This window comes from Mya arenaria, chromosome 17 (genome assembly GCF_026914265.1).
Source record: "Mya arenaria isolate MELC-2E11 chromosome 17, ASM2691426v1".
In the NCBI taxonomy this organism is placed as follows: domain Eukaryota; kingdom Metazoa; phylum Mollusca; class Bivalvia; order Myida; family Myidae; genus Mya; species Mya arenaria.
The window spans coordinates 51,092,858-51,112,299 of NC_069138.1; the positions used below are offsets into that span (position 1 = coordinate 51,092,858).

The following is a 19,442-nucleotide window of genomic DNA, read 5'->3' on the forward strand; positions in this document are numbered from 1 at the left end:
GAAACATTATCTTCTTCCTCAAAGACATAGGCCTTTGTGACAGTGTGTTCCAAATTGTTCTATTACTAACTGATCTATAAGGGGCGCTCATTTACGATGTGATCAAACCCACATGGCCATGTAGTGGAACCCTTTTTGTATTTCTATTTATTCTATCATTTTTTACACTTGTGTCAGAAGTGTTTATGATTCCTCTGTGAACCAAGATGTAGGCCTTCGTCGATGGAATTAATTAACAGTCGCAATCAATGCTTCTCTGTTGCATAGTTGTTTCCATCAAGCATTTTCTTCAAGTCACTGGGAGCTAGGTCAAAACTGTTAGGAAAATGTAGACGAGTTATTAACAAGTTGGTTTTCAACAAATTCTACGTTTCGGTGGCTATATATGCCTGCGCATTTTTTATCGTACAAAATGAACACATTATTTTTAAAGGCCGTGACCACATTTGCATTTAAATTTTGGGAAACTAACATCGGAATAGTATTTTTGGGTAACGCTGCGACCCAGTTATCGCAAAATAATTATGGTCATCACAATTCCAGCTAAAGACAACCGATTGAACATCTTTGGGGGGAGGGGGGATGGGAGAACCAGTGCGAAGACAAGCTCATTGCACATTGAATTCAAACTCGAAATGATGATTACATATATATTATTGCCTCTTGATAACCTTTTAAGCACCTATCTAGCACCAACCTTGCCCATACAAAACCCTTAGAGATTCGAACTATATAAGCAACTTCTGGAAAAGTGACTTTAAAGTCATTCAAGCTTTGGGTACGTTCTGGTTGGGTCACTGTGGCTGTTTGACGCCCATTGCATGTGTTTCTTATGTTAATGGTAACGATGTTAACTAAATATTCCAAGCGGCTTGTCTGAAATGTATTGTGTGTGTTATTTTCTATAAATACACTTCAGTTTTATCAAAATCACTCATAACACCGTTTTTCTTTGAAATGCAATACAACATTCCATGATTTAAATGATACTTTTAAAACACGTGATAAAACATATTCTGTCTAAATAAAGGATTTTTATTATAACAATTGATATGCAGCTTTTTCAATAATAATAAACGCAATTGTACTTCCTGAATATCGCTTGTGAAAGATGCTACCATTTAGACATACGCTTTTAACAAATGATCATCAGTGATCGCTGTGAGACATATAGTGTCACAATAAAGCTAAGAACAAAAACTATGATTCTTATCGTTTTGATTCTCTCCTTTCAATCAATCATTGATTGCGTATGGTGGTCTGGTGATGATAACTGCGAAAGTCTTGACAGGTGTGATTGGTCATCATGGAAAGCATGGAGTTCGTGTTCTTTGACATGTGGTGGTGGTCGGAGATACCGTAAACGAAGTTTGTGTTGTGATACTGACTGGGACTGGGATAAATGTGTAAGGGAATGTAAGTTAGAAGATAGAGGGTCAGAGGATTCAGAGTGCAACAAGATTTGTTACAACGGAGGCTCCTACTCTCAGTACCGATGTAGCTGTCCTGATCATATTTATGGCACATGTTGTGAAAACGGTAATACCTTTATTTTTGTTTCAAAGACTGCCGTAACAAAAGCTGTTATATATATAAAAACATTGTTTGACATTAACAGATTCGTAGGTGGGTGCTATTATGCCAACAATAGGTTTTTACGAACGGATTAAACATTAAAACATTTCACATAAAACAGTCACATTTTTATTGGTTTCTTTTTCTGGAATTTCTGTCCTCATTACAATTCGATCTAATAAATACTTGGCATGAACAAGTGTTTGTTCCTCTCTCGTGTCACTGCACTATGAACAAAAAGAAAATGGTTTTCTGTGTGTATCATGTGTGGGTTTTTTTGGCTTTAATTTTCATTTCGTAATAATAAAATAATTAAAAACATAGCAGTAACATCCTGTTTAATATAAAATTATTAAAGTCTTAGTATGTTTTAGTAATGAAAGTGGCACTAGGTCTATTAATGTTATATTTGTTTCATATGTGTTTACTCTTGCACAAAGGTAAACTTTAAAATGATATTATATTCCTCGTGTTAATGCGTTTCAAGTATATAAGTGCTTGCGATTCTCCTGAAAACAAATTAAAATAATAAATTATTATACCAATTTATAAAAAATGACAATCAGTTGATCTGACAATAATTTGGAATTACCCACTAAGAAAACAAGTAAGAACATATTGTCTCTTCATAAACTTCTGTTTACTTGATTCATTGACGCAAACAAACTTGTTTGAGTATTGTATTTCTTACATAGTTATTATGGCTTTCGGATAGGCATAAATGAATATCAAATAAATAGATACTACCAATTAACCGATGTCGGAGGTCTGCATTCGAAATAAACAATTGCTTAGGTGAGTACATAGATAACCCGCTTCAGAACCAGCATACATGCTGTATGCATGACGTGGCATTCTTAATAGTGTGATTAAAGGGGCTGTAATCCGTATGATGAAGTAGCGAAAAAAAAAGAAAATTGTCGAACATTGACATATACTTGGTATCGATGTGAACAATATATTGAAACTAACTAACTGAAGTACCTCATAGTTTACAATAAATTTATGTTTCGCAGTTATTTCGTGTTTTTCCATTAAAAAAGATTATTAGGTATGTCTATCTAGTAGAATTAATTCCTTAAACGTGATTGGCTAGTCGATGTTATCACGTGATAATACCAAGTTAGGTATATAGCTGAAATATTCCAACTCTTCATGGTAAGCCTTCGTAGCACAGTTGGATACAACACTGGACTGCAATATTGGCGACACCGGTTCAAACCCGGTCTCTGACTCGCATTTTTTTCATTTTGGTATATTTGTTTGCAATTATGATATCAAAGTGTAGACCATTTTATAAAATAGTCCTGCGATTCGTTACAGAAAAAACTTTTGGTGCCAATCTGGTATATAGTCCCTTTAATGCTAAAAAATAAGTCTACCTGATCGCCCGTTATTGTGGCTATGTTACGTTCAGCTATTTTTGACAAACTCTTGTCCAAAATTGTTTTGTCTGTTTTTAGTACCAATTCATACCAGAACAGAAGACACATTCCTGTCGATTATTTTATATGCTAAAGACGTAACAGTTAAATTAATAGTAATACACTTTCTGAAATTGTTTTCTTTTAAGCGACAATTTCAACACGTTTTGTAATTTACTCGCCGGTGCGTTTCCTCAAAACACATAACTTGATTCATTGAAACAGCGAAAAAGGCATTCAGCAGCTGAAACTATTGTCTGCTTCTTAAGCACTTATCGATTCGATTGACAACATAAATGAAGTGTAAAGCAGTGATACCATTTTTACGACTTAGAAAGAAAATAATTTAGATTTATGATTTCATTGGAAAATGTAAGAAGTGTTGGATTGTTTTAAATTATATTTGATATGGATTTTGTATGTAGTTTCTATTAAAAAAAAGTTAAAACAAAACTGAAGAAATTAATTGTGTCACGTATCATTTATGTTTGAGTAATAATTTGTTGCCAAAAATATTTATTCTGAAAGTAAAAATACTTTTTGATTTTGGTTGATATTTGAAAATTACCTGAAGCTAGAATCATTTTATTCTGCAATCACTTGATTATATTGTTTCAACACCAATTTCCAAAACAAAATGTGTAACTAGCACATTATGTATAAGATGCGTGTAGTCATGTTAAACCGACTATCAGTGTGACACTTATGTTCATCTGATTGTCAATATAAACCCCGAGTTGATTAAACATAACATAACATAACATATCTTTATTCAGCATTAAACGGCATATGCACATTTATAGCCATATAATAAAGTACAATATGGAACAGTGAAGACACAGACTATTTACAGAGAGGTCAAACATTCAAGAAAGTAGATGTCATGTTACAAAAAAGACATGGTAACAATCTACATATTCCAATACGTAAAGGTTTACATTCAGATAATTGCAGTATATAATTATGATAAAGACAATATATACAATTGTTAACATTCCGAATAAACACGGACATAGCCGAACTATGACGGTTACATCAACTTTCTTGATCGTAGTTACTCGGTCGTCTCCGGCATGCGTAAATTATTTAGACTGGTACCTTGCATTATCATCGATAAAATTATTGGTGTCGGGTCTATTCGGCCGTGATATCATTTCGGTCTGATCCTTTTCGGCCTACTTTTATTCATTAATGTTTGTTTTAAATCGTGTGAATTACGATAACAGTTAAATTTAAATTGTGTTAACTTCATAATTGCGACTTATATGTGTTAGTAAAATCGTGTGAATTAAGCTTTGTACTTTCATTTAATAACACTTAAATTTAAAATGGTAAATTAATTACGTGTTAAGGCACTTATATTTGTTATCAAATGCATAATTTAAACTATTAATCACAATATGCCCGTAAATTCTCACATGCTTATTTACTACCACAGCATGTATATAAATCGTTTTCACAGAAAGTAAATTTCTTAAATAACGAACTCGTTTGACCGGTGACCAGTCAATAGAAAAAAACAACAGACAATAACTTTTTTAATTTCCTGTTTTAAATATAAGGTTTATTCGTTTCATTTGACGTTTCGAAAGTTTTACACGCATCAAAACGGTAATTGACGACAAATTTTAAGTAAAGTTGAATAAGAGTTGATATCATTAGCAAATCATCTTTTTTTTCATAAATAAAATTTATCAGTATACATTTCCCTATTGACAATGGCAAACATGTATCCCTATAGACGTGTCCTTCAGGCCGCGCCTAATAATCCCACAGTGTATAAAGGAGACTGTACTGGATATTGCGAGGTGATTTCAATGGCCGATACACGATATTTACATGGGAGGTTTAGTTTAAGCACATTTTAATGGTTTAACTCTGGACAACAGTAAGTAAACTATTCATAAATCATATTATAAAGAATCAATTTATCTTGTGTATGCACTGTTCAAGTCGTAAACCAAGTGTTATGTATGAAAACGTTGAAACTCACTAGGGGACACTGATATCCAACTCCAGGTCTATGCCTTAATAATCGATTTTCATCCGAATTATGCCGTTTTTGATGTGATACTTGTATTTAATGTGTTGCAAATAAGGCATATTCAAATAGTATAAGCAAATTTGTTATGAACATTTGTCATCTATTTAGATTTTGTTTATAATTTACTGGCTGGTGTAACGTAATGACTGCATCATACATTGTATTGGTAGTGTATCCTTTACAGCGAGTATACATTATAAACTCGTATGATTTATTGCGAATTTTTAATAGTGATTTGTAAGAAATTGTATCATATATTGTGATAAAATATGTTTGATTTTACCTTGCATATTGGCTTTTTTTAGGTAAAAAAGGAAGAATTTGTATGCATTTACTGCGATTTTCCATTCACGGATTTCGGCCAAATCATAACTTACTATACAGCACAACACAAAGACAGAAATCTGAAGATTAAAATATGCAAATATTCGAATGATAAATAATGAAATAAAACTGTAAAAAACTTGAACACCATTCTCCATTGAAAAAGATCCCAAAAGCAACAACCCCTGATAAGGATGTACATAGGGCGATTGAACAAATCAGTGAAATCAAAATCGAAGATGATTTGAGGGTTAACTATGAAGACATGTCCCTGTTGAAAACATCAACTGCAGTTCAAACAGAACCATGTTTCGTGATTATGGCCGATTCCTTTAAGGAAAGGGACATTGAAACAATTCAAGATATAATCCAGATTATTCCATCTGTGTAAGAATATCTTAAATCAGAAAATTAACTTGAAATGTATGTCAAATTCACAACCCTTTAAGCGGAGAGAAACTTGCCATTGTCTAATAAAATTTGCAAATTTACTGTTTGTTGATGTTGTTGAATGTTTTCCCTAAGACAGCACTCGAGATATGCAAGATATGCGTTATTCTGATGATGTGAAGCGATTTTGGCGGATAGCGCTTAGACTTTTTAAGGGCAAATTTCTCAGGTGCATGTCTGTATGGAAAAATCAGGGTCAAGACAGAAAGGGTGCGTTTAAGCCTGAAGATTCTAACGTTAACTTTGCAGTGCCATCCAGACAGTGTCTTGAAGAATCATATCTTGATAAAGAATAAAAGAGAGTCGTTCCGGTGTGTTAGAGCATATGATAAAGTTAAACCATGAAGACACTTAAATTGTGTGTAAATGGTAAGAAAATTAACATAGGAAGACAAAGCAAACAGTATGGCGATGTTGATTTATGGGGTAATGAACGACCACCACCAATCTCTACACATCAACACTGACATTGGCCCAATACGATCGGCGCAAGACTGATCTATTTTTTAGAAAACACTAACACGGGTCATTATTCTTCAGTAAAGCTGATATAAAATCAATTGAGACCGCAACCTCATTGTTTCGATATTCGAAATCACGCAGAAAAAATCGCAATAAAGGGTACATAAAGTTCGCTATAATCATACAAATGATTTGTTCTGTTCTTGCATTATATAATACAGTACGATAGTCATATTTGTGTAATTTATCATGAATTTTCATGTTGAAAAACTAATTCATGACAAAAAAACTTTGACTGTGTGAAAGTGCAAATTCATACCCTAATGTTTAACGCATAAAAATCAATCATGAATGATTTTAACTGCATTTCTTTGCAAGTTTTAAAATGAGGTCGCGAAAAATGGCCCTCTCGTCGATGAGAAATGGCTTATTTATTACTTCGTTTAACGTTTACAATGAAAAATAATGTACACAACACGCTTCATTTAGTGTTGAATATTATCTACTGGATGAATACCATCTTATTGTTATGAAAAGATAAACAATAATACCTTGTTCGAAAGTCGTGTAAAGTGTAAATGTATCGGCCATTGAAATCACCTCGCAATATCCGGATGCATTCCTTTATACACTGTGAATCCACTGTGCTCGAGCCATTTAGTGAATGAAATGTGAAGTCGCCGTTATCATTGTGTAACCGGCCATATCCAATAAGAAGCGAGGTAGATTTATAAAGCTCGACCAAGCGTGGCCCGTGCGAATCGATCACTTGATCCCTATTGACACGTGGTTTAATATCAACAATATTTGACATATACCTGTCATCGTAATCAATGTATCTGTCAAAATCTAATATGTCAGATAAATCCGCTGTCCTTGAGTTCATATCACCTGAAATAAATATTTTGCCAAGAGATTTAAATCGTTCAATATCGGATTCAATAATATCGAAAAAATCTGTATCATTTTGGTTTAAACAGTGGAACCTTGCGGTAAAATATATGTTTTACATCAGTATACATCATGATCAAACTTAAACAATGAACTCCATAATTTAACCCATATAATACCACACTGATGTTTCTTCACAATGCTTATTTTACTCCTTCTTTATAATCTTTATAGTAAATTAAAATACCACCGCTATATCGACCTTTTCTTGTATTTAATGATTTATTACCATATAAATGTTCACTGTGATATCCTTTAATGTTTAAATGTATGTTGTTGTTATTGGATAACCGAGTTTCAGATAGAAAAATTACATTATAGTTAAATAAATTATTAAGAAAGTCAGGGTATGCCAATTTTTTCGTGAAAGTCCATTAATATTCCATGACAGGATCTTTAAATCACTCTCCTGAAATCCCTAGTTCTGGCCCTGTGCGTTGTAGCGTGGAGGATTGCATACTTTCCTGTTGACGTATGTCTTGAAGAGGTTGCCGTTTACATAAAGTTTATTACCAGCAAGCCTTACGGTTTTCCCGTTTGATTTACTCAGCTTTGATGATATCAAATAACGCTTTCACTGGCTCAAGTGAGCGAACTGCATTGTTGTGTTTACCCCTTATGCGACACAGCTCTTACATAAAAAGCGGGAAAGTGAATCGCAAACGTTTCATTCAAACATATCTAATAGGGGGTAACTAAACTCAGGGTTGGTGGGTGTTCGTGGTTTCACTTTGGGTTTATATTGATAATTATAGAATAAGTTTACCTTTTCGTTTAATATCGATAAAACCTTTAATTTTATGCCCATGGGTTAAATAGTGGGGTATTGGCTAATTTTACTTCCAACTCAGTAAATCTTATTTTTAATCTGCATCTTCTTACTAATTGTGGGTGTTCTGGCAGTTTAAACTCACCTTAACGATGTTGTGTGTGCGAAAATGTTTAAAGTCATTTAATGCAATTATGATTAGAAACGTTCAAATATTTACACTGCGTTATTATTTAAGCTTGTATTTGTTTCTTTATTAGTTCTTCTTTCGTTCTCTAAGATGTTGTGGTGTTAGCAGATAGCAAGAATCGAACCAGAATATGTCCGGTCTGCAGGAATAAATACAACTACTACACAGCACAGGAGGAAGGGCTTATAAAAATTATACACATACTTCTTAAATTTGAATTATTTGGGATAACATTGGAGCAAGGTTTTCTTTATTTGAAAACACATTTAAACAAAGTTTTTGTTCCGCACAAAGTCAGAATGTTTGTTAGAAGTGTTCAAGCAGTAGTTATTTTTTTGTTCATGAATGTACAATATACAAAGCTCAAACATTTAACTATTTAAAAACAGAATACAATCGTTGGAAAATAAATCTTTATGTACAAAAAATGGATAAGATACCCACAATGTATGTCATCAAACAAGAGTTTTGTTCAAGCGGCAAAAAGGGGAATACAGAAATGCATGAAAATAGTATGTTGATTTGAGATTGTATTCTATTTTACGTGTGGTTAGATATAACATAAATATCTTACTAAACATAAATACATTTATATTACTTTAAAAATATGTTCATAACCTTAGATTTCAGATTATTACTCAATGCAGTTAATATATTTTAAGAAGTATATAAAGTACACACGTTGTGATTTTTATCAATGCCTGACTGGAGGAACCTTATCAATACTAGGTGTAAGGTTTAATTGTTGTGATGAGATATGGTCATTAGTCTTGGACAAAACCTTGAATCTTGCCTTTAACTGACAAATATCCCGGATAAATTGATCATAGTACACTGTTGCGTCAAGCTGGTGGTAGGTGCTGCCTTTCAGGGTTTAAACTTTTAAGTATACGAGCAATGCCGCGAAGACCAAATAGTCTAGCTTCGCTGTATGTTTGGGTCTTCCACGGACAGCGTTCCCCATTTCGCCATTTATTATACCCAATTCATGACTTTGGGACAGGATCATTACTACAAAGGGAGGGACCGTCAATATTCTATAACTAGCTGAAACATCAATAAATGAGTGGGTTGTATAGGGTGTGGAGTAAATCGAAATGACCCTGGTTGAGGTAGTTCGATGCAAGAGGCTTTGGTTTTGTATTTGGGCTAGGTTACCGTCTTCTGAATATACGGTTTTGCCGGGAGTGGGTTTTTAAACGGAAAAATGAATAATAATATGAAAGCATTTATAACATCCGCTCTTCACTTAACGTTGGAGTACCTTCAATTAGTTTGGGAGTACCCGAAGTGGGTTCTTCATATTCATCTCCAACTGTTTCAAGTGTTTCCTCTTTGGAATCCATGATTTAAAAAAAACAATTCCAATCTGAAAAAAAATATATTTGAATATTAAGGAACACTCGGGAAATTGACATTTTAAAGCGAAAACAGCAGAAATATTATACAACTACAGAAAAGGGAGAAAAGCCACAATTATGACCAAATTATTATTCTATGTGTGTAACATTTAAAAAAATGAAGAAAAAAATGTTATGCATATTTTCTTAATTGTATCCTTAAATATACTGGAACTATTAAATAAAGAGAACTGATAAATTGAAATTTAAACTTGCAAAGCAATATAAAGATGTTATTGTTTCACCGGTAACAAACTTAGCCTAAATGACTAATTGCATAAATAAAATATAATGGATTTCTGGTGTGCAATTTAAAATGAATTCATTGCATTGAACGTATGCAATAAGACCTAATTAAATACCTCTTTAAATTCAATTTCAAAACACTAAACAGTGTTTCAAATTAGTTGTTGAAGTAAACAATCATGAATGCATATCACTGATAGCGTTTGAAAATAATATGCCTTGATGTGTCACTGAACAGCTCATGAAATGTGTATTTAGAAACTGGCTGATACACAGCGGTTTGTGGAAAGTAACAAACTTAGTTAAACGGATGCAATGATAGTTTCGAACTATCACTTGTATTTGACACAAATTTATATGTGGACACAAGCTATAACAATATGCTCAGTCTGCACATGACTTCGTGTGAGCTCTCCTATTCAGTTCAGCTCGGCTCTCAGGTGACCGCCTCAACTCAGATATTTTGATATCTCAATAAACAACTATGTAAACTGTACCAATTCAAACTCTGTATTGAAAACAGCTTGTAAGTTTTACAGTTGTTTTCAATGCAGAAATTATATTAAGCGAAACAACATTTGAACTGAGTATAATTATTCATACGGTATGATATCCATTTAAACCATATATTATCAATAAAAAATATCTCCTTCGCTGTGGCGCATGTTCCGTTAATATCGGAGGCATGCAATATCTATTTATTATTCTTTTATGTATTTTTTGTTAGTAATCACGAGATGTTATTTCAGGCTGTCAAACGCGATTTTAATTTTGTTCTAGCTTTGGCAACACCAACAAGTCAACCTAGTTGCTCATCATTGTTATCTGCCCCTGGTCAACTTATAAACATGAAATATGTTCTGTATTATGCTATATTTAAATTTTATCGAAATTGAACGTTTGTAAAAATACGGTTAAATTAACTTATAAAGTAGTTATAAAGTAGTTATTTACGTCATTCCTACTGGATTGGGATTATCGTTATTATTTCAGTTAAAATTCAGCTTTATTACTTTATCGAACAGAAAGTGTTTCTGCTATACCAAATGCTTGACTCGCATTGTGGCGCATCAAATGTAGGTTGGTCGAATACTCCTGCCACGATAAATGATGGCAGTGGTACCACAACCGTTGGCGGTGCCAACCAATATAGTAGCAGTTCCAATGAATAAATTGACAGTCATGTGACTGCCACAAAAAAGAACACTTAAACAAATTAATCGAAAACTTCATATAACGTCTCACAAGTGGCAACAAATTAGACACAAAGCAATCGCAGGAAGCTGTTATTCACCGTTTATGATATTTAAAGCATGTTTAAGTTGAATAAGGTTTACTACTTATTACCGGTTGGGGTAAAGTGTATCTGATTTGCACATTTGACAAATTCAAATCTAGAGTCGGCTTATGATAGTTTTATCCCTTCGGAAACATGCTATATAAGGAATTGGGTAATTATTTAATCAAATCACTTATCATGTAAGATGTCAATATTTATCATTTTGAGGTTAACACTATCATTTTTAACAATTTTAACTGTTTTAAGTAATTTTAAACAGTAAAGTGTGTTTACGAAATGTCATAAACCCAAGACACAACGTTATCAAATATAAATGATGTGCCGAGTTTCAGTAAATCATTGTCATTTAATTACAAGACTTTAAAAGATGTTTTTGTTTGTTTTGTAAATACACTATAGATAGGGTGGTTGATGAAAGAGTGGGGAATAATTAATGCTTACCGGAGTTAAGAGTGGGGCGGGCTGAATATCCGAATATCCAATTTAGGATTGTTTCCCTAATTTATCGACTAATCGGGTATTATCGAAGCACATAAAGCATTTCTTCTTTCATAAAATGAACACAGGTAGTGCTTAACCAAATTGAATAAAAGCATCTGCATATTCTTTAGAATATTTATTTCTATTCAAAGGTCATTAATCAAAGTCCTAATTGAAAAAAGGTTTATTATTGTGCAACTTAACAAGTGCTTAGCAGATATAACTTTGATGTGATAATAGTTACGCTGAGTTAAAAACTGTTTAAACATAAAACTCCCTTTAAGAGCATGCTTAAAACATATCATGGTTTTGAAGGGCACTAATAAGGAAGATTGAGAAATTACTCAAATCGTCTGAGAGATAATCATTAACGCCATTAACATTTGATAAAGTGTTTCTTTATATAACGATTCCCCTTTGAAGAGTTTTCTAGCAAGATGTATTTTTTCGTAATTTTCTCAAATAGCTTTAAAATGACTATGGTTTCGTTCAAATAGGAAATTTTCTAACTGCGCATATCAGGAAAGTAAGTTCAGCAGTCTTTGTTACATAACATGTGATTTAGATGAGGTTCAAATATACTAGCGCTTCTTAAATGTGGACCATTTCTGGTGTTAGATGTTTTTTACAGTGTCTTTTTTACTAATGTTATAAATAAACGGCCTTGATCAAACTAACTGTTTGCGTTGATGTGCACTTTATGTTCATGAAAATAAGACAATCGGTATGAATATCATGCAGATTGATGAACCGTATTAAAGCGAATGCTTTCACATTGATAGGTTTGGGACAGTGTCAATTCTTTGATACTAGCACGCCATTTGGCTTATTTGAAGACATCATTTGATCGCGTGGATACTATTAAACATGCCACATGAATCTGTACTCGATCTGTAGTCTTGTAGTATCACACATAGTATCTTTCTATTCATTTGGTTAGTATTTATATCAAAATGCAATGTACAGCTGATATCAATCACTATAAAGGATCTGAGTAATAATAGATATTTGTAAACAATCATTTCTATCATACATCATTACTTCTTTATGTACCTAAAGCGTGTGTTTATCAGTAAGCACTGTGGACACAATATATCATAACAAGCTAGCCTCAGGATGATGAATTTGACATGTTCTTTTCTTATTAATTGTGCATGATGGTCTGGTAGTGGTTGCGATGGTCTCGACCAATGTGAATGGTTTTCATGGAAATCATGGAGTTCATACTCTCAACCATGTGGCTGGGGCCGCAGATACCGTTCTTGGAGTTTGTGCTGTGATATCGACTTGGACAGTATAACATGTATCGACAAGTGTAATATAGAAGTTAAAGGGTCAGACAGAGCAGACTGTAACACTATCTGTTACAACGGAGGTTCTTTCTATGAGTACGGATGCAATTTTAAGAATTGTTATAACGGAACTCGATGAAATATATACAAATATTTGTCGTTTTCTATTTGTTTTCACGATTATGATAGTAATAATTTATTTTTGGGACTGGTGTACGTGTTTTAGTTCATAGGTGTGATTATTAAATAATAAAATATGTATTGTCCTTTCGATTTCAATTTACTACATGTAACACTTTTTATAATTGAACACTTATTTCGTAGGAGCATGAGCTATATTTATTTAATGATACTATGCACTAACTACAAACATTTAAGTCTTGAATGCTTGTTGTTTACAACTATAAACTATACTGAATTGGCGATAGTAGTAGAAAGGAGACGTACTTATAGAACTGTAACTTTGCATATTTGTAATGGTATATTATAGTTGGAAATATGTAACCAACTAACCTACCTGTATTCTCGAATATATAAGAAAGGAAAAAAATAACTACTCAAACTCTCAGGTAATTATAATGTAAAATGTGAACTCTACGGGCTTGAAGCATTATTGCCGGATTATTGCATAAAATGTGTGTTTTCGGTCCGTTATCGTGTTTTTATGTGTCAAAACGCAAAAACCCGGGTTTTGTCTATAGAAAAAGTGCATTATTCAGTATATTCACGTGCCGTTAATAACCGGCTTTTTGTTTAAGATAACCGGTATCAGGGCCCGCATCATAACAATGGACACTGAGCGACCTGCTTTCTAACCGAAAAAGGGTCAACGATGCAAACTTTTACACAAAAAATATTTTAGGATATAAAGCTGTATACAGTAAATTTTAAAGAAATTAAATAAACCACATTTAACTTACATATTTTCTTCTGATTTGGCAAGCTGAGGTGTGTTTACTAGATAGTACTTTCTGCAACTGTTTTGATTATTTGTTTGCTTTAAAAGCACTAAACTAAAACGCTTGACTCCTTCCTACTTGAGTTATAACTGTTGATTTTATTCAGAACAAACGACTTACATGGACATGATTCCATTACGCCGTATGCAATGAAAAAAGAGTTTTCAAATATATTTTTTCTCTGATGCTGAAAATGCCGTACATTTAATCCAGAACATTTTAACATGTTTTTTCCGCTTTGAATTAGTTGCCAAAACAAATGAATGTTAAAGTAGGAATATATCGGTAATTTATCGATTACCCGATAGGTATTGTGTGTAGATAATCCAATAAATCCAGTTAACTTCTAAAAGACACTTTTCAATAGACTGAACATTGAAAAAATGGCGTCTAAACAAAAAGGCAACTGTCGAGTTATGTTGCGGCCCTTACCGAGCTTAATGTAAAGCATTTTCAATGACATCGCTCGTGACGTAACACAAGTACCTTATATGGAGGTTATATTGAACTAACTGTTTTTGCATTTTCGTGACTTTAACAGCTTTTTTAACACAAAAGTTACTCATGGTGTTTATTTTATTCAATAATAGCGATAATACACCTTTTCCGGTCGTTGCCATCTACAAAGGCCCTTAAATTACTTTACCACCCTCCTGCTACGCACTCGGCCTATTAACCATTTTGCGGGCCTTTGCAGATGGTAACGCCCTCAAATAAGTGTATTAACTCTATCAAAGTTCCAGTTAAAGTTTACTTAATAACTTAGTGAAACGTACCAGGAGTGGAATGGAAGCGTTTGTCATATGTTAATGCAACTTGGAAGCCTTTCAGCTGATTTAAATTAACAAGCAGTTCTTCTGCAATTGACATTTTGTTTTAATATATACACAAACATGTACAGTTAATAGTGTATACATTAAACAATATTATATGTTCAAAATATTTGAAGCAAGTTGGTATCATTTTTTGGAAATTTTGCAATGAGTCTTTAACAACTCCAAAGTGAAACCGCTCTTATTGATTGCAAACAATGTTTTTGTACACAAAATACACATGCTTAGAATCTCCTTAGAGACCATATTCCATACTCCGCAGTCTTTATGGAATTCCGGACATGACCATTTTTTGAGCAGCAGTTATTCTTGTCCTCAAAAATTGCCCAAGAGCTGGCTGGCTACAGACATTGAGTTTTAACAGAAAATTTGAGTGTATTTGGTGTATTGAGGTAAAATGCAATACTCCTATTGTAACAACACACTTTTTATACCATTAACTTTGAGAAATATCAAGTAATTCTACGTAAAACACAGAATGAATGAACTGCTTATAGAATTAACATTTTATGTATTGCTCGCATATAAGAACAAACAAACTGTGTGAATATATTCACAACACATACCAATTACCAACACTAAGAAGAAATGCTGAAAAATTATATGTGCCGCCCAGAGACGATTGATAAATGGCATGAAACAAAGTCATATAGGAATAAAACAAACAGGATAAATTTTCTTAAGAACCAAACTTACTAACACTATGTTACAGTGTGGATACACTTCCATAATGTGATTGTGAAATACTAAATAAATACCACAAGATGTCGTACAGCAATTAAAGGTTAGCTGGCTGGTTCGTCATCATCCCCCGGCCTGTTCAAAACAATAACAAAATTATACCGGGTCTGTGAAATCACCGGAAAAGCGAATTACCGGAAACTACAATGTTGTGTTTAAGGGTGGGGCTGCATTACGGGGGAGCGGCCCGATCACAGTTTTGGAGAGGAACAATCTCGCGTCCTCTCGAAACATATCAACCAGACCATCCCAATCATCGGCTTTAAGTGCCTGCTTTGGTCAGTTCATCAACATCGACAGTTTCTATTAAATCTTCAATGCTATTTTCAGGGGGACTTAGATATTTGATAGTCTTTGTCAGGGTGTAATTATTTTTGGGGTTGAGAAAAAACAATCAATGTTGACTTGTTTGAAATATTTTGTAAAACTTTCAATTGTGCGAAAGGTTTGTTACTTAAAATGGTCTGAAATGGATTTCGATAATTAATTCTGGATTTGGAATTTAATCAATCGAGCACTCTTCAACAAGTGATGATGTATTCGATTCGAAAGGATTCATGAGTTTACCCGTATCCTATTTATATTTAACGCGTTCCTTAGGCAAGGGAAACTCCATAGTATGTTAACATTTTATTGTTTGATAAGCTATCTTAAACGATTTGAAAATATTTGAAAAGGATTCTTTATAGTTTAAGTCAAATAAACTTTAATTTGACAAAATTGGTAAAAAATAACAAACATCATTTATAACATAACATACGGCGCAGGAGTGATATAACCCCATGTAACACTAGTGTAATAACTATGCAAATTAGGTAACAACATCACAAAAATGTATTCATACGCGCTGTCAAAAAATATGTACATCGATGTTTGAAAAGAAATCATGTCGGTGTCAACAAACGCAATTCCACGAAGAAACAAATGGTGCAGAAGGCGGTGCTTAATCCAAACAAACACCTCCCTGATCACAGCGCCAGACAATACCTTGTCCAGAAATTGAATCATTATATGAGTGACAACAATGTTCCTGCGTACCAGATTATGCAAACATCGGTACACAAGATCATTGCATCTATAAACAACGATAGCCACATAAATCCAAATCAACGCAAGGAATTGTCTAGCATCCTAAACTCCAGTGAAAAAAAAGCATGTCTACTTCCTTGCTAAATGCTCATTCTAGGCTGTTCAAGCAATGCTCAAGTTCACATACTGTCAGAGTCACTGATTCCACATGAGATCCCACTTTTTCTGGTGGATTTTACAACAATTATGTAGCTCGAATTTACGGAAGTATAAAAAATATATAGCCGTGTTCTAGTAATGTAGTGTTAGGGAAAAGATTGTGAATATCGATGTAAAAAAAGTTTTGGTGCAGTGCATGTCATATTCCCAAATTTCGCTCATTACCATCATTTTTTACGAAAGAATAATTGATCGGGTTTCCAATTTAAGAACATTTACATTTTCCCGGAAATGTCGTAATGCAAAAGAAATATGTTAATGGGTCAAATTTATCGGAAATTCCCAATAATTCCCAATAAAAAAATGTCTTGGGACTTTTGATTGCAGCTATGTTTAAAAAAAGTTATATGCATTATTGTAACCCGGAAATAAATTTCAACCACTATTTGTCATATTTTTTCTGAATTTCTTTCTTATTTGACAAGATATTCTCAAGAACTCTCAGGACATTGTTAAATATGTAGTCTTGGTCATTTTGACATCAAATATAGTAATATTCCCGACAGACTTTTCCGAAATAATGGAAATGCTTTCGATTCAAAATCTGATCGTCCTTTGTAAAAAAAAAACTTTTTTGTTGGCCCTATTGTATCATTTCAGATGAGTGTCTTATTTAATCATTAAAAACGCAACGCCAAATTGATACATATTTAAAAAAAAAACATTTAAAAAAGCTATTTTACTGCTTTAAGTCGTGTTGTTTTCGCCTTTTTAATTGGAACCGTTAGAAATTTGCATATGAATGATTTGGTATGTTTCTTAAAGTTTTTTTATCAGATTTTCCTTTCATAACGAGGGCATCATCAATGAGGTTTCTAACAGATGTAATATATTGGGATTGGCACGCTGAGTGTCAACATTTTGTGTTCAGGCATTATTTTGGCAATGCATATGGGATCGTAAAATAACGTCGTTTCTAGAGCTAGAACCATGTCGGGAGATATAAGGTCATGTCCACGCTCACGGTGATTGGTATTTTTCGGATCTTGGGCTGGACGAGCTTTCATTTTGCTCGGTGATTGGGACTTTTAAATGACTTGACATATATGTTTACATGTTTTTCGACTGTAATACCTATTTCAGCAGGTCTCAAGTATACATCGCACTAAATATTGATTGGTTAAAATGTATTGTATTTTAGCGTATGCAGGCTTTACTTTGGCTATGGGATAGAGGAATTGAAAATATTTTTGTGCACATGGTATCAATATCTGGAATGCCGCATAAACAAAGCCAGTAAGACAAGTATCCATTAGAACACTTTGATTTTGAATTAAAACACCTTCCATATAACTATTTGTCGAGGGTTCAACAATGATTGATGTTCTGCAACATATTAACATTGACTAGCTTATAAAAGAAAAAGAGCAATGCATATGACTTGTTGTACGTCATAAGTGTTTCCTTAAGAGGTTTTAGCTCTCTCTCGAGCTTTTTAATCTCCAGTATATACAATTTGTTGGCAATAGATAATCAACAAGCACTTCCTTATTTTACTTATGATCGCTTTTTAATGTCCGGTAAGTAACGCCACTCCCCTATGAAACAATTTCATTAGTGAACACTCAACAGCATGTTATAAATATTTTTTGTGCGTGTTAACGAAGACATCGCTTGACAGATTGTTTAACGCAAACTTTCTTTTCATATGAGCCAATATTTGTTAATACTTACAAAAAATATAATTAGTTCTCAAAATGAATTGGTGCGTCAAATTACAAAATAAGAATTTATAAATCTTATAAGTAGAAGAGGTAGTGTGAGTTGTAGAAATAGTAGTTGCAGTAACAATATATGTAGCAGCAGTAGCAGTAGCAGTAGCAGCAGCAACAGTAGCAATAGAAGTATTTGTAGTTGTAGTAGTTGTAGTACTTAAAGTAGTATAAGTAGTAGTAGTAGTAGTAGTAGTAGTAGTAGTAGTAGTAGTAGTAGTAGTAGTAGTAGTAGTAGTAGTAGTAGTAGTAGTAGTAGTAGTAGTAGTAGTAGTAGTAGTAGAAGTAGTAGTAGTAGTAGTAGTAGAAGTAGAAGTAGTAGAAGTAGAAGTAGTAGTAGTAGTAGTAGTAGCAATAGTAGTAGTAGTAGCAGTAGCATAAGAAGTTGCTTTAATGTTTCATATTCTTTGTCATTTTATGTGATGTATGGCTTTACATTGTTAATCCAAATTGATCTGTAACGTAGTAGTAGTAGTAGTAGTAGTAGTAGTAGTAGTAATAGTAGTAGTAGTAGTAGTAGTAGTAGTAGTAGTAGTAGTAGTAGTAGTAGTAGTAGTAGTAGTAGTAGTAGTAGTAGTAGTAGTAGTAGTAGTAGTAGTAGTAGTAGTAGTAGTAGTAGTAGTAGTAGTAGTAGTAGTAGTAGTAGTAGTAGTAGTAGTAGTAGTAGTAGTAGTAGAAGTAGTAGTAGTAGCAGCAGCAGCAGCAGTAGTAGTAGTAGTAGTAGTAGTAGTAGTAGTAGTAGTAGTAGTAGTAGAAGTAGTAGTAGTAGCAGTAGCAGAAGCAGCAGGAGTAGTAGTACTAGTTGTATATGTTTCAGCTTGACCACAAAATGTTGCTTTAATGTTTCATAGTCTTTGTCATTTTCTGTGATGTATGGCTGTACATTGTTAATCCAAATTGATCTGTAACGTGCTAAAGAAATCATTGTAAAAGTAACTATACACAGTAACAAATGTCGTGTCCACAGATGGCTTTGCACGTTTCGTTTGACCAAAACACTCTCCACAGTACCATTATCCAAAGATATTGGTGATAATGGACT

General features: G+C 33.4%; 1 protein-coding gene across 1 annotated transcript in view; it reads left to right on the forward strand.

The window, feature by feature from the left end:
* Nucleotides 1-1,202: 1,202 nt before the first annotated feature.
* LOC128223598 (uncharacterized) overlaps nt 1,203-19,442 on the forward strand; it is a 28,294-nt gene continuing 10,054 nt past the window's right edge. The window contains exon 1 of the mRNA XM_052932872.1: nt 1,203-1,539. Within this exon, the coding sequence (XP_052788832.1) occupies nt 1,203-1,539 (337 nt within the window). The remainder of the gene's footprint in view (nt 1,540-19,442) is intronic.